This window comes from Drosophila innubila, assembly GCF_004354385.1.
Source record: "Drosophila innubila isolate TH190305 chromosome 3L unlocalized genomic scaffold, UK_Dinn_1.0 0_D_3L, whole genome shotgun sequence".
NCBI lineage: Eukaryota > Metazoa > Arthropoda > Insecta > Diptera > Drosophilidae > Drosophila > Drosophila innubila.
Window position 1 is genome coordinate 3,956,121 of NW_022995376.1, and position 16,741 is coordinate 3,972,861.

General features: G+C 33.4%; 1 protein-coding gene across 5 annotated transcripts; it reads left to right on the forward strand.

The window, feature by feature from the left end:
• The first annotated feature begins 235 nt into the window (after positions 1-235).
• Positions 236-16,499, forward strand: LOC117789005 (2-oxoglutarate dehydrogenase, mitochondrial). 5 transcript variants are annotated; one of them, XM_034627983.1, is made up of 12 exons: positions 236-291; positions 3,942-4,059; positions 4,135-4,272; positions 5,006-5,182; positions 6,209-6,338; positions 8,265-8,343; positions 8,404-8,815; positions 9,606-10,474; positions 11,477-12,371; positions 13,142-13,296; positions 14,373-14,681; positions 16,039-16,499. In XM_034627983.1, the coding sequence occupies exons 2-12, from the start codon at positions 3,964-3,966 to the stop codon at positions 16,136-16,138; spliced, it is 3,360 nt and encodes a 1,119-aa protein (XP_034483874.1). In that variant the 5' UTR covers positions 236-291; positions 3,942-3,963; the 3' UTR covers positions 16,139-16,499. The 5 variants fall into 5 exon arrangements, with proteins under 5 accessions (XP_034483874.1, XP_034483873.1, XP_034483875.1 ...); XM_034627982.1 differs by lacking the exon at positions 236-291 and adding an exon at positions 1,805-1,928; XM_034627984.1 differs by lacking the exons at positions 236-291; positions 6,209-6,338 and adding exons at positions 1,805-1,928; positions 7,191-7,293.
• The last annotated feature ends 242 nt before the right edge of the window (positions 16,500-16,741 follow it).

Below are 16,741 nucleotides of genomic sequence, written 5' to 3' on the forward strand. Positions count from 1 at the left end.
CACTGAAACTACATTTGAAAATCAGCTGTGCCGTCTCATTTCAGCTCACTGATATTAACACTGATATTAATTTAAGATAAATTGCAATTTGGATAGTTTAACATTAAAAATAATTTTAGAAAAAGGTGTTTTACGAAATTCGACCATTTTTTCAATTCAACTAAAATGGCACGACTTACCAGATCGAAATTTTTTTACCACAATTAACCTATTGAGCCAGGTGGCAGCCCCAAATAGTTGGCACAGTTGGAAACGCGAGTTGTTTGGAACTGGAGCGAGCGCACGAAAAAAAGTAATAACTTGTGCTTATTAAATAAAGTGTAAATCATAAGGGTTATATAGTACACTATATATTGTTTAAATTGTGTGACTGTTACGTATTGAATGTGCTACAAGTGACATTAAGTTGCTTTTTTGTGTGCAGTTGAGAGCAGTGTACGTAAATGAGGTCAAATTCGTGGAATAACTTAAAAAACTGTAACAAATTGAAAAGCTAATTAGCTAAAAAGCGTCAACTTTAAAAGTTGTAAATAAAAACGTTAACTTTTGTGCATTGCTGCGCTTGTTATAAGCATTTTTCCTTGGCCCTCAATGCTTTTAGGGCTTATATAATGCAAGTGGGCGTGTTTTCAATGCGCCTGCGCTTAACAAAAAAATAATATATAAAAAAAAATATATGTAGAAAAGTGAGATTTGGCCGGCCGATAGATCGACGTCACATGTTTTAGTAAATTAGTCGGTGTATATTGCAATGATGACGCAATTTTGCGTTTGCTCAAGCACTTAATGCTCAGTTTAAGAGTGAGTGAATGAGTGAGTGAGTGTGCGATAATGCCGCGTGTGCTTTTTGTGTTAGTGAATCATACACTTTATTGTTGTTGTTGTTGTTGTTGTTGATGGCATTCTCAGTAAAAGCGAGCGCAACTTCCCCAAGCAATCGTGACTCTCTACTCTCCTCTCTCTCTCTCGCTCCATCTCTAACAAGCTGTCACTCAACAGGTTGCATTCCCTGTGACAAGCAAAGTCACGGCCAAGTCACAGTTTCCGACATTGCACAACTCTATTTGCTGCGCTTCAATGAACGCACGCGGTTTTCTCAACAACTCTGTCTGTGTTACTCTGTTTGTGTGTGTGTGTTGTCCACTTGAACTGAAGTTGTTTTTGCATGCGCCTTGCCAAAGTCTACACTAGTGGCATTTTGGGGGCTCGTCTGCTCTCCGCATGCAACTGCAGCTGGTTGGTGTCATGACTAAATGGAATTCTACTATATTTCCAATTGGCATTTTGCACTATGTTCTTATTTGAACTTGAAATTTGCTACTGATTAGCAATCTTAATATATTTGTACTTCATGTGATTCATTTTCAAATATGTTTTCACTTCTTTCATTACACATTTTCGTTGCGGCGGCATATTTGAAAAGACAAGCAGCTGACAACAGTGACGAGTTCTTGTCGAGTTTTATTTGAGCACGGACTTTGAAATGATTGTAAACAACATTTTTAGGCAACCTAAACACACACACACACATTAGAAGATAAGTGAATAGCATGATAACAGATCTTTATCAGTTGCGCTTGGCCCCTTTTACTTAGTGCACACACACACACTCAGATACTTTTGTATCTATATCTAATGAGATACATTTTGGCGTTGTCATGTGCCTTTTTATCGCACATTTTGTTTTTCAAGCGTTCCGGACGTAAACGAAACAAAAACAACAACAACAAAAAACGCAGCAACAATTCGATTTCTAAAAAGAAAAAAATTTGTTTTATTTTGCTGTTGTTGTTTTTCATTATTTCACTTTGGGGTAATCTTTCGGCTGCGCTGCCACAAAACGTTCAGTCGACGCGCAGCACTCAACACGAACAAATCGTTGGGCTCGCGTATCTATCAGATACGTCGTACATATACATATATATTCGGTTCGTTATACGTTATTTCCAAGTTATATGCATATATGTAGTTTATGGAACCAGTGCAGTGCATAATTTAAAATGTTTAACAGCTCCCAAAAAAAAAGTGACTTTTGAAAGTTTGAAAAAATGCAGCTGGAAATGCAGCTCATTTTACCTATAGCTAGCATATATATTATATATTAATTAGCAGACAACGCTATTATTATAATTATAATAATTTAACAGCATGCTCTCACGCGAGTTTTCTTTTGTTATTTTTTCCATTTTTCACTTATGTAATCTGTTTTCGTAACCAAAGCGGCGACGTCGACGGAGAAAAAAAAAATAGTATAATTGCAAGAAAAGCGGATAAATAATGTGGGAAAAGCATTAGAAAGAGATGCAGCTAGCTTGTTGGCAAACTAATTAAATTGAATTATCTGCGTTTTGGTCTTATAATTAGTGTTGGCAGATTTTTCATAGTAAAATTAAGCTGGCTAACAAATATATAAACAGTGCAATTAATTTAAATTAAATATTAAAACTAAGCTTAAATTAAAAAAAAAAAAACAAATTATTTCATGGTTTTAATTAAGTTTAAAAATTGATTAAATGTTTTAAAATCTGCATTAAATGGGCACTAAACTAAACTGGCAACACTGGTCTGTCATAGCTGCCACTTTCATAAATTCAACACTTTATTGACCGCCTTAAACCGGTTTATTTTATGAGCCACAAATAATCGACTGTCTGGCTGAGTAACCCACATAATTATCTGTGTCTATGTAGCTTTCAAGTGGTTGATCAATGAATTGAAGGCAGCCAAAATTTGGAAAAAAAAAACTATAATTATTTCTAAAAAAAAATATATAATAATAAAATTAAAATATTTAGTATTTTTAAATTATTCAAAGCTTGGCAATAGTTAAATAAAATAAACCTAAATGTGCAATAAATTCAGTACTTTCAAAAATATTTGAGGTATTTCTTGTAAGAATTTATTATCTTAAATTAAAATAACAAAAAATCAGACTAGACACACATCAGACTTCCCTTCCAATCACGCTGATAAGCGCATGTGACCCGTTAACATTTTTTTTTGTCGACAAATTGCCACGCCTGTTTTTTGTTTTTTTAATTTTTTGCATAGGAAATCGCTGGAATTTAGATTATAGTTATTTTTGCACGCGCTTGCTTATCAGACTACAAGAAAGGAAAGGAATTTAATTAATAAATTAATTGTATGCGTGGCATGATTTATATCATGTCTGAGGGGCTGGTTGTTATTTAATTATATTATCAGTTGAAACTTTTCTTTATTTAAACCAGGCTAACACTACACTCTCGAGACAAATAAAGCAACGAGATATTATTGTTGAACAAGCAAATATACACACAAAATTGATTAAGTCAAGTTGACAATTGCGCAGCACACGAAAACAAAAAGAAAAGTGCACAAAAAACAAGCCAAAACATTCTCAAACTCATACATATATAGATAATATATGTATTTATATATTTTCGAGAACATTTTACCACTGTGCCAATGAGTTTTTAGCCAATTATTCAAAAGGCAACAACAACCAATTTGACGTCATTTCAAACAGAAAAAAAAACGTTCGCAGTGTCACGTGTGTGTGTTTGTAGTGGTAACTAGGCTGAGTCTAGTCAGCTGTCTAGAGTCTAGACTGTAGATATTCAGATACATATGTATCTATGTTAATCAGCTGCCTCTGGTAACTTGTTATTTTGTATTTCATAATCATCGTTAGTTGCAAGCTGACGTAAAAAGTAAAGATATAGCAAAATTTGTCACTTGTATAACTGGCATATCTTATCAACTGGGAAAACACTTGTCCACATGCAACAACAGCTAAAATAATTGCCATTTAAACTACATTTCATGTTTGTCAACAATTAAACAATCAGCTAAAACTGAAATTGTTGCTGTAATTTGCTTATCAATTAATGCCATACCTTGTCTATTTGTTTAATAGTTTTACATAATTTTAAACTAAATATTTGTATACTTTATTGCAGTTCTATTTTGTAAAAATACAAAATGCATAGAGCACACACAGCCTTTAGTCTGGCGTTATCGCCGATGGCGCATAAAAACTTTGCTACATGGCTTTTAAACAGCAGCAGCAGTCAAAAGGTAAGCAATAAATGCAATATATTTAATTATATATATTATTTAACTAATCAATTTTTGTTTATTCCATTCAATTAGCTGGTCAAGGCCACCGCCGCTGCCGCCGTTCGCACCTACAATTCAGCTGCAGCAGAACCTTTTGCCAATGGCAGCACCGCCACCTACGTGGAGGAGATGTACAACTCCTGGCTGCGTGATCCCAGCTCTGTGCATACTGTAAGTGCGCATTCCCACACACAACGGGCTGACTGACAAGCGGGTCATTCCCTCTTTTTATCATGCGAAAATAAAACCTGTTTTCTGCTTGTTTAATGTGGCAACAGGTCAAGCGCCTTTTAACGCTTGTTGACTGTAATATTGCCACATACAACGATTTCAGCAATTTAACAAACCAAGAATATTTATTTTCGGCATAACAAAGTTTTAATACGCTTGCAAATAATATCTTGAACAACCTTCAAATCTGACAAAATAAAACGAAATAATTTTTCTTAAGTTTAAGCAATAATTAAGTAATCTACGCTTAAATTTTGTAAACATATTTTTGTCATAAAAATATAAATTCATTTAACTTTTGTAAAATGTAAGCTTAGTGGCTCAATTTAGTTGAGAGCGACTGTACAATATAGAATCTACCTTAACACGTTACATATTTCATAACATAATTATAATACCCTATACAAGAGAATAACTATCTAACCTTGAACCAGTGAAATGCAAGCTTAATTAATTTTGAGCTCGTGTAAACACACAGACACTTAAGCTTTGCAAGTTTGAAGCTTAGCTCTTTGGATTGCCAAAAGCTCACCAATACTAGCACAATTTTTTGTTAATTACCCAAATCAAATTGTTTTTATTAAGAATACACGTTTTATTTGCGCCTATATTAAATTAATCAGCTTTATAAATAACATTTACTAATTTGATTTGTATCTGCTGTTTTTTGTAGTCTTGGGATGCGTATTTTCGCAGCAACACGTACATGAGTCCACCAAATTTGGCGCCCGTGCAGGCGAACACGATGCCACTGTCGGCCTTCAATTTTGGAGGCGCTGCTAGCGCTGCTCCCGACTCCAAGACCATCGATGATCATTTGGCTGTGCAGGCGATCATTCGCAGCTATCAGGTATGCTTGTGCTGGGTCCATTGTTAGTCCCGTTCTCCTCCATACCCATTTTAGAGTTGGAACAGTTGAGATTGCAGCCGCAAAAGCGTAATATTTGTTGACGCTTTTTGTTGTCTATATTTTTCGTTTATGTTTTCCCTTAATTTCCTTTTGGTTGTTCTTTTTTACCAATTTAGGTTCTATATTTAATGTTTATGTTGATAGTTCTCCCTTTATTTTATTTGTGTTTCATTTTGTGCGTGCACTCGAAAAAGTATCTCAATCTCACACACAAGTAGCTTAGAGAACTCTTTTTGCTTTTTGTTTAGTAGAAACGCTCCCTTTTAGCCTTAAATCCTAAGCGTTTTATTGTTTACATTGTAGTTACCACACCTCCCTCGCCCCCCATTACAGTTTGTTTAGCTGGGAATCATGTGTAGTATCATTATAGTTCCATTTAAAAGCATTTTACCCTTTTAAAAGCAGAGATCGTAATTTCGAGTTATAAGAAAACCTGAAAAAAAATATTTAAAAAAATATAAAAATACTTTTTCACGGGATATTCTGGAAAAATGATCAGTTTTTAATAAAAATAATTGTTGAAATAAATATAAAAATTGTAAATAATTATAAAGGAAATCAAATCAGAAAAAAGAGTTTTTTCTTAATTTTTTGATAGAAATAATTATTTTATAATTTACATTTAATAAAATTGAATTAATACGATCCCTGTTTTGAAATTGTAGTACATGTTAGGATATTTTTGTTATACAATATGATATGGTCACCTTAATTCACATTATATGCATTATTTCCTTGCACCACATTGGTTTCTTGTCTGTAGTAACATATATATATATTATCTTGATGGGTAGTTAGATGAACTTTTGAAAAACTTACAAAAAAAAGCAGAACAACATAATCAATTTAAATATACTGAAAGATAATTCAAACTCTACATAATTTGTATAATTCAATATATAATTTAATGTATACACATCCATATAACTTGAATGAATATGTATGTATACAAATATATATATATAGTCACGTGGTCATTTGGCATCTGATCTGGATCCTCTTGGAATTTTAACACGCGAAAAAACCGTTTGCAAGGATGGTCTTGCACGTCGGGCTAACGAGGATGTGCTCAGGCAGCATTCTGGGTTTTTGTTTGGTAAATTCTCAAAACTCTACATATCGTAACACCCTCCCACCCACTCCTCAAATAAATGCACCACCCCTCCATCCAAAAATACATATAAAACACATGCACACACACACGCAATCAAATTGTAAACTTGTTTTTAGTGCTTTAAAGCCTATTTAACCCCCCCACCCATTTGATAATACTTACTATATAAATATATATATATCGCTTCAATATTTAACGATATATAAACTGAAATTCGGAGTTGATGAGGCACAGCTAAGTCAGGACTTAGACTTATCGATTAATACCAATCTTATCAATTAATAGACCCTAAGTTAGTTGAGTTCAAATAAGTTCAATTCTCAAAAAATATGTTCTCATAAAATGTAACTGCACTCGTAAGTAAACTCGGTGTTTGGCTGTCACAAAACTACTATAATTAATTACAATTACAATTAATTATCCTATCTGTTGTCCTAGTGCACTCTAGTTCTCCATTAGATTTTAACCTTGAACCCCAAAAAGAAAAACCAAAGAGAAAATGTATCTGTTTATTGCTCCTAATGCTGCTTACTTTATGTATTCTCTCTCTCTCTCTCTTTATATCTCTCTGTATCTAGCTATTTGTTATGTTACTATTTCATATTTAATTTATATGCTATATAATTTATTAATTTTTCTTTAATTTTTTTTCTTCATTTATTTTTATATGCTTTCTAACCTTCCAAAAAAAAAATATATTGATTCAAAAAACGTTAAACAACAAATTCCAAATTCTCTTTCTCTTGTATTATGTGTGCAACAAAATCAAAACATTGTTAATATTAATGTAACAACCAAAAAAACACTACACTACAAATTACTGACATATGTTAGATTCGAGGACATAATGTTGCTCATCTCGATCCACTCGAAATTAATACACCAGATTTGCCTGGCAACACCTCGACGAAATCCATTTACGCTAATTTCAGTTTCGGTAAGTAAGCTTAGAGGCTGTCCATACACAACAATGTGGGGGAATCCCCCACCCCCCTCACTCCACTCAACTCCACACCACAACACGTACACCCAAAATTCATTATAATTTGTTTTTTCTTTTTAACTTGTGTTTGTTTACGTCTTGTACAATAAAAAACTTGACCATTATTCCCCCACAAATATCAAAAAAAAAATAAATTTAATACTTTATGTCGTGCTTAGTAATTCCCAACTCTTGTACCTTGTACTTCCTTTCATGCACACACTCCAAAAATATGAAATATATATAATAATAAAAAATTATTGAAAAACAAAAAAAAAATACAATATCCGATAGAACCAAGTAAATATATACTTTTATATATATAAATATAAATCTATTGCTCAGTTCAATGTTATATATAGTTGACATTATGTTGTGTAAACTATCATTACATTTTTATTTAATTAAAATTTAATTCCATGATTAGATTTGCTTGCATGTCGTCAATTTGTTATATACAGTATGTCAAGTAATTGTTTTGACAAAATAGCAAAAATATAAAGCCCTTTTTTTATTATTAAAATATTTGGGTTAAACTATTTTAATTAATTTATAAATCTGAATTTTTGATTTTGTCCAAACAATTAGTTAACTATCTATAAGTCTATGATTTAAACTGATTATCAGGCATTCACACATATACAATAAATATATATATATACCATCTATGTAAGGCATGTTTCAAGTGTTGATTCAGTTATGTGCAGTTATAAACAATGTCTAGGAGAGTTGAGCATGTTCAGCTTTTTATGTATAGAGCACAATATATACCGAACAACAATCATTACACTCCGAATTTCAAACCAAACCATTCGCCGCCTACAAACAACAACAAACAAAACTAATCAGCATCACTAAAAGCAAACATTTAACTGGTAACACTTACTAATATTTAATTATATATATATATATTTCGAATAAATCAGGCGAGCAGGATATGGAGCGTCAGTTCAAGTTGCCCAGCACCACATTCATTGGTGGCGATGAGGCTTCTTTGCCCCTGAAGTGAGTATATTCATTTCCCATCAATCTACATCTCAACTAATACTACAATCACTTTTTCAGGGAAATTCTCAACCGTCTGGAGAATGTTTACTGTAATAAAATTGGTGTGGAATTCATGTTTATCAACTCTTTGGAGCAGTGCAACTGGATTCGCAAGCGTTTCGAGACTCCCGGCGTGCTCAGCTTTACGCCGGAGGAGAAGCGTCTCATTTTGGCCCGTTTGACACGTGCCACTGGCTTTGAGGCTTTCTTGGCCAAGAAATACTCATCGGAGAAGCGTTTCGGTCTGGAGGGTTGTGAGATTATGATCCCGGCCTTGAAGGAAATCATTGATGTGTCCACCGAACTGGGCGTCGAGTCTGTCATCATGGGCATGCCACATCGTGGTCGTCTTAATACCTTGGCCAATGTCTGCCGCAAGCCATTGAATCAAATCTTTACCCAGTTTGCTGGTCTGGAGGCTGCTGATGATGTGAGTAAAATTTTAATTTTATTTAACCAAAATAAGAATGCAAATAGCGAGCAAAGTCAATTTAAATATTTGGAGAGGATGTAAAGTAAAAAATATTGGGAAAATATTCAGTTTATTATATTAGGTAACAGTTGCTTTAATTTTATTTCATGGTGCGAATCCTTTTTAATACTAACTGTGACAATTGTATTTCTGATCTCAGACTTTACAAGTTTTTATTTAAATATGTTAATTTCCTATTTTCCTAATTTTTGCTTTCCCTATTTTTCCATCTTTTTAAAATTAAACGATTTTTATTAAAGAACTAATATTGATTTCAGATAGATTCCATTTTTTGCTGCCGAATTTTAATTAAAAAATCTTGCGCTATCTTTATTACAATATTTTTATGTTTTCTAAATTTTCCATTTAGTTCGAATTTAAATTTCCCACTTTTAATTTTTGAATTTATTATTTATTTCATTAATTTTGGCATTTTTAGTAGTATTTGTTCATATTTTTAATCCGAGTTACAATTGTTATATTTAAAATTAAACGATTTTTATTAAATAACTAATATTGATTTCGGATAGATTTAATTTTTTGCTGCCGAATTTTAATTAAAAAATCTCGCGCGATCTTTAGTACAATATTTTTATGTTTTATAATTTTTTATTTATTCCGAATTTAAATTTCCCAACTTTGAATTATGAATTTTTCATTTATTTCATTAATTTTGGTATTTTTAGTAGTATTTGTTCATATTTTTAGACCGAGTTACAATAATAATAATATCTTCTTTTGTTTTTAGGGTTCTGGCGATGTCAAGTACCATTTGGGCACCTACATTGAGCGCTTGAATCGCGTCACAAACAAGAATATTCGTCTGGCTGTTGTGGCAAATCCCTCGCATTTGGAGGCCGTTGATCCCGTCGTGCAGGGCAAGACACGTGCCGAGCAATTCTATCGGGGCGATCAGGAGGGCAAGAAGGTCATGTCCATCCTCATTCATGGTGATGCCGCCTACTGCGGCCAAGGTGTTGTCTATGAAACGATGCACTTGTCGGATCTGCCCGATTACACCACTCACGGCACCATTCATGTGGTGGCCAACAATCAAATTGGCTTCACCACCGATCCACGTTTCTCGCGCTCCTCTCCCTACTGCACGGATGTGGCACGTGTCGTCAACGCTCCTATTTTCCATGTCAATGCCGATGATCCCGAGGCCGTGATGCATGTGTGCAAGGTGGCTGCCGAATGGCGTGCCACATTCCACAAGGATTGTGTCATTGATTTGGTTGGCTATCGTCGCAATGGCCACAACGAGATCGATGAGCCGATGTTCACCCAACCCTTGATGTACCAAAAGATTCGCAAGCATAAGAACTGCTTGGATCTCTATGCGGACAAGTTGATTGCCGAGGGAACTGTCACCGGGGAGGAGGTTAAATCTGTTGCCGCCAAGTATGAGAATATCTGTGAGGAAGCCTTTGCGCTGGCCAAGACCGAGACCCACGTCAAGTACAAGGATTGGTTGGATTCGCCCTGGTCTGGTTTCTTCGAGGGCAAGGATCCCTTGAAGGTTGCACCCACTGGTATCAAGGAGGAGACTCTGATTCACATTGGCAATCGTTTCTCGTCGCCACCACCAAATGCAGCTGAATTTGTTATCCACAAGTGAGTAAAAATACTCTGCTGATCAAAGAAGATCTTTAATAACCAAGAATCGAAAATTTCTCATTAGTTCTAAAATAGTTTTGTCCAAAAGTAGGCTGTGCTTATAACATGTGATAGGAAAAAGAATTCTACAGCCTGCTTTTGGACAAAACTGTGTTAAAATATAAATTGTGACATAATTATTTTGGCAATTTTTATTAATAATTCCCCATCCCCATTATTTCTTATCTAAAAATTGGAAAATAATATTTCAATTTTTATTTAAAAATAAGAATATAACTTTTTTTTTAAGCTCTTAATGTTAATTCTTAATAAATATTAAAGTATCTGAAAAATTGCGACTTATTCATTAAATTGAAATTTTTAGAAAACGTTTAATTTATTATAATGCCATTAAAAATAAATGAATCAAAAAACATTTTTTTAAAGCAATATTTGTGAATTAAAGCTTAAAAAATAATTATTAAATCGCAATATCTTGGCTACAATTTATATTGAAGAATTTTCAATAAATGTTACATGCTTTTAAATAAGAATCTAAGTTTGAATAATACATAAAATATCACTTAGTTTATATATATATATATATATAAAATAAATTAATAACAAGTGTGTTCGTATTAAAAATCGAAAAAATAATAATTAAAACCCAATATCATAGTAGCGATTTACATAAAAAAAAATTTTTTTAATTAGTATTGCATGTTGGCATTTAAAAACATTTAAATTATGATGAAAATAGCTCTTGAAATATATAAAATAATTTAAAAATAATTGTTCAAGATTAAAAATAAAGGTTAAATTATTAATTTGCAATATTGTAAAAAATAAATTAGAAGTAAATATAATTTATAAATTGTAAAAATTGTTATAAATATAAGACTGTTGCGTAATTCGATAGTTACGATAAGTTTTAGAGACTTTAATTTAATTCATAAGAGTTAAGTAAATTTTGTACACATGGATTTATTAATAACTTCCTTTCTCCTCCCTCTTCCTCAGGGGTCTGATGCGTGTTTTGGCCGCTCGCAAGGCCATGGTCGATGACAAGATGGCCGATTGGGCTTTGGGTGAGGCCATGGCCTTTGGCTCGCTGCTGAAGGAGGGCATTCATGTGCGTCTTTCGGGTCAGGATGTGGAGCGTGGCACGTTCTCGCATCGTCATCATGTGCTGCATCATCAGCTGGTGGACAAGGCCACGTACAATGCGCTGCAACACATGTATCCGGATCAGGCGCCTTACTCCGTCTCCAACAGCTCGTTGTCGGAATACGCCGTGCTGGGCTTTGAACATGGCTACTCGATGACCAATCCCAATGCTCTCGTCTTGTGGGAGGCACAATTTGGTGACTTTAGCAACACGGCCCAATCGATTATCGATCAGTTCATCTCCAGCGGCCAATCGAAGTGGGTGCGTCAATCCGGTCTGGTTATGTTGTTGCCCCATGGCATGGAGGGCATGGGACCGGAGCATTCATCCTGTCGTGTCGAACGTTTCCTGCTGATGAGCTCCGATGATCCCGACTATTTCCCACCCGAGTCGGATGAGTTTGCCATCCGGCAGCTGCATGACATCAATTGGATTGTGGCCAATTGCACGACGCCAGCGAATTTATTCCACATCTTGCGTCGCCAGGTGGCTTTGCCCTTCCGCAAGCCACTGATCCTGTGCACACCCAAGTCTCTGCTGCGTCATCCGGAGGCCAAGAGCCCCTTCAGCGAGATGAGCGAGGGCAGCGAGTTCCTGCGCATCATCCCCGATCGTGGACCAGCTGCCGAGAATCCCAGCAGCGTCAAGAAGGTTGTCTTCTGCACCGGTCGCGTCTACTACGATCTGACCAAGGCGCGTGCCGAGAAGCAGCTGGAGAAGGACATCGCCATTGTGCGAGTCGAGCAGGTGAGTCTTTCATTTAATTTTCAATTATTTCCGGGATCGCAAAAAAAAAAATCAATCAATCAATTAAAATTCAAAACTATTTATTTTTATTATAAAAATCATAGATCGTATATAATAGTTGATTCAAAAAAAAAAAACAAATCCAGATTTACTCAGATATAATTGTTTTAAAGAGGGTATCCTAGAAAAGGGGAGATTTCTACATTAAATTTTTTTCATATAAAAAAAAAAAATTACTTTGTTTTGATTTTTATTTTAAGAATAAGAAATAATAATTACAATTTTATTTGATAATCAAAATCTTTACTTTTTGTTTGATTTTTATTTTAAGAATAAGAAATAATATTAAAAATTTTATTTTAAAATCATGATCTCAACTTTTTGTTTTATTTATTTTGATTTAAGTTTCATACTAAAAAAAATAAACATCTTAATTTTCTTATTTTTTTTAAATCCATAAAGTTTTAATTTTATTTAAAAATTTATAAAATATTTTTAATTTGATTTTTTTTAATACATTTCGAAAGCTAAATTTATTTTTTAATATCTGTCATAATAATGAAAAGTTGAAGTTATTTCAAGATATTTATTTAAAATAATCAAAAGTTAACGTTACTATTTTATTTACCATAAGAATCCAATTTTTAAAATAAAAATCAAGAATAGATTTTTTACATAATAATTATCAAATATTTTTAAAGTTGCAATCCTTACGTGTCCTCAATTTATTAATCAAAATAAACTAATTTATGCATTTGTGCTTTGTTTAGATATCGCCCTTCCCCTTCGATCTGGTCAAGGAGCAGGCGAATCTGTACAAGAACGCTGAGCTCGTCTGGACACAGGAGGAGCACAAGAACCAGGGCTGCTGGTCATACGTCCAGCCCCGTTTCCTTACCGCGCTGAATCACAGCCGTGATGTCAGGTATGTTTTAAGATTTAAGTGATTCATCTCTCTCCCCGTTTTCTCTCTCTCTCTCTCTCTGCAAATAATGAAAGAGAAATCCAGCAGAACAACAATTCGCACTCTCTCTACTCTACTTCTCTAAACTCTCTGTCTCTGGTTTTTCTCTGGTTTACTTTCTGTATATTTATTTTTGTTGTCTTCTCCGCCTGCACTCGGCGCACTTTTATTAATTTAGTCTTCTTCACTCTCACTGTGCACTTGAGCACTCTCTTATTTTTACTTTCTTTATCTTTTATATATTTGATTTGGTTTTTCTCTAGCTTGGCCTTTAATATTTCATTTGTTTTAAAAAACTTTGCACTCTCATCGCACTCTGCACTCATCATTGCTTTAGCTAATACTTTTTACAGCTTTTTACTAATTTTATGATTTTTATTTTAAGTACTGTAGCGTGTCCAGAACTCTCTTTTCTCTGTTCTCCAGCTCTATTTGAGCAGTCTTAGTCTTAGCTCTTAGCAGAGAGTTACCAAACTCTCTCTCTCTCTCTCTCCTTCTCTATATATCTCTCTCAGCACACACACGCGGAGACACAACTACACTCAACTACAAGACATTCCCAAAAACCGAAACTCAAAAAAATCAAAATCAAAATTTGCATTTGCAGTTCATCAACAAAAAATTGGCTTTATACACAGATACACACACAGACACAGACAGACTGACACACACACACTGATACACACACACACATCTGTCATTATTATATTTTGCATGGCTTTTTAATGATCATTTGTTGATTTCCCCAAACAAAGAAAACAAGAGTATTATTTTCGTTTTCATTTTGTTTTACTAATGAAAATTGTTTAAAGTGCAAGAAAACAGAATGTTATTGTTATGTTCCTTTAATTATCCCAATTGTTATTCCTATAAGTAATTTTATAATTTGTTCAATCGGCAAACTAAAAACAACAAAAAATTGTAAGAAAAAAATTGATAAATCGTATATCCAAACTTGTCCACTCTTTCTCTGTCTCTCTCTCTCTCTTTCTCTCTGTATCTATCTGTTTCTCTCTGTGTATGTGTTATTGTTGCAGCCAAAGCGATGAACAATCCACCTTCTCCAATACAACTACTACCACTGATAATACGAATACTAATCAAGCGTCCAATATCGATACTGATACTGATTCCGATTCTGAACAAAAATCGAAACCGTGGCTAAGTCGCATGTTTGCCAGCAATAATAAAATTGAAAATGATAATGATAACGATGCAACTACCACTGTCAATGCGATTGGTCACAAGCATTTCGATTTAAAGAACGCACGACACGATTTCAATAGACCTGCGGGCATTGCGGCCGCTCCGGGCGTGCGAATTGCCAAAACCGGACGTAAAATTAGGTGAGAGGGCCAAAAAGCAAACTAAGCAACCAACAAACTATTTACAAGAAATACTCGTTATATACTCTACTGCATACGCGTCAACTTGAACTACTCTCTCTCTCTGAATCTCTCTCTCTCTCTCTCGCTCTGAAATACAAATCTATCTCTCTAACTATCCTAATCTATCTTTAAATATTATAATAATAATACTTTAATAAACCATAACTACAAAATTAAAAATCAACTCTAAATTAATATTGTAAATTTGTTCAAATCTCTCTCAATTTATTTCCTTTACTACACATTTTACATTTGCGTTTTCTGTTTGTTTTATTTTTACTTTTCATGCTACTCTTTCATTAATTTTCCCAAAAAATACACTCCTCTCTTTAACTGTCTATCTCTTAACCATCCAACTATGTTTTAAAACTACTGCAACCAATTTTTTGTCTTACGTTTTTTGTTTTTGTTTGGAGCACGCGCGTTCTTTACTTCTATGTTATATATGATATTACGTAACCAACTACCAAACCGTTCTTAAAACTGTTCCCAAAACTTGCAGCGTTTTCTATGTTTGTCGTATAACCAAAACAAACGCAATATACACATATCTCAATCTCTACAGAGTATACATTATAAATAAAAAGTAATATAAAACACGAAAATATTTTCCATAGCTATGATATGATATATCTCTTATCATACCGTGATAAAACTCGTATCTGCAAAATATTTACCCCATTTTAAAAATTCTACCAATTATATCTCAACGTTTGGGTTTGGTGTATTGTCATATCTTCTTCTTCTTCTTCTGTGTTTTTTTTTGAGTCGCGGGGGTTTCCCTTATTTTGCCCCTTATATGTTTGTTGATTTACGCTACATTTTTTCCGTCTTCTTATCATTTATCTAAACGTTTCTAATATTTTGCGCTGGCTTTAACTCTATTATCATTTCATTGAACATGTCTCATAACTGTGCTAAACTAGCTAAACTGAACTATCAGCTATATATAGAGTAGGTCTTGTAATTGTTTTGACAAGAAATATATTTTACATATTTGTTTTTTATTTTTTAAAATAATAAAACTCTATATAACTTATTATTTTATTATAAAAAGGTTACAATTATAAAAATAATACTTTAAAATTGTATTATAAAAAATGGGAAACAACCAAGAAATGGTTTTTTTTTTGTACTCTGTCAAAGCAATTACTTGACTAACTGTATAAAAACATAGAATATATATTTAATAAAATGCACGTTTTCTAACCATATCAAAATAGTCGAATTGTTATGTGTACTACTGACTTTGAATCGATTAATGTTAATTGGAATGTTCATTAATATATATATTCTTGATCCTCACTATCCACAGTTATGTTGGACGCGCTTGTAGCGCCTCAACGGCCACCGGATCGAAGGCCCAACACATTCGGGAATTAAATGCGCTATTGAACGATGCGATGTCCACTTAAATGGAATGGAAAATTGAGAAGATGATGTGGATGATGATGATGATGATGGTGTTAACGAGAAATGAATATTAATTATGATTATACGAGTATATATATATTTTGTAATAGAAACGTATGCAGATATATACGATCTTTGATACGATTTTTTCGGACGAAATTGTTAAGTGCATTGTGTGAAAGTCGTGAAATGTTAAATATTAGTTTAGTGAAATTGAAAGAGCAACAACAACAAGAACACGAAATTGTTTAGTGTTTCAAATACACAACAAATCACTTTCCCTCCCTTCAAACCCAATACACACTCAAAACTCTAGTTGTTTACAATAAATACACACACAAAAGTACACACACTTATATAAAAGAATTAAGAAAGAAGTTTATTTTCAAATGAATAAATCACATTTGTAATTTTATTTTACTTTTATGCTTAATATTTATTTTATTGTATTATATATAATTAACTATCTCAACAAAAAAAAAAGAAGAAAAAAAAAACAACAACTTATGAATGCAACAACAGCGTGTTTTTGTTTGCTTTTTGCTTAAGTTATACAATTGTGTTTAAATAAAACTAAAGCAACATTTATATACAAACAAACAGAG

Coding starts and splice junctions, on each gene's coding strand:
- LOC117789005 (XM_034627983.1), top strand. CDS start 3,964: ATGCATAGAGCACACACAGCCTTTAGTCTGGCGTTATCGCCGATGGCG. Junction 8,816..9,605: donor GTCTGGAGGCTGCTGATGAT/GTGAGTAAAATT, acceptor TTTTGTTTTTAG/GGTTCTGGCGATGTCAAGTA. Junction 13,297..14,372: donor AATCACAGCCGTGATGTCAG/GTATGTTTTAAG, acceptor TTATTGTTGCAG/CCAAAGCGATGAACAATCCA.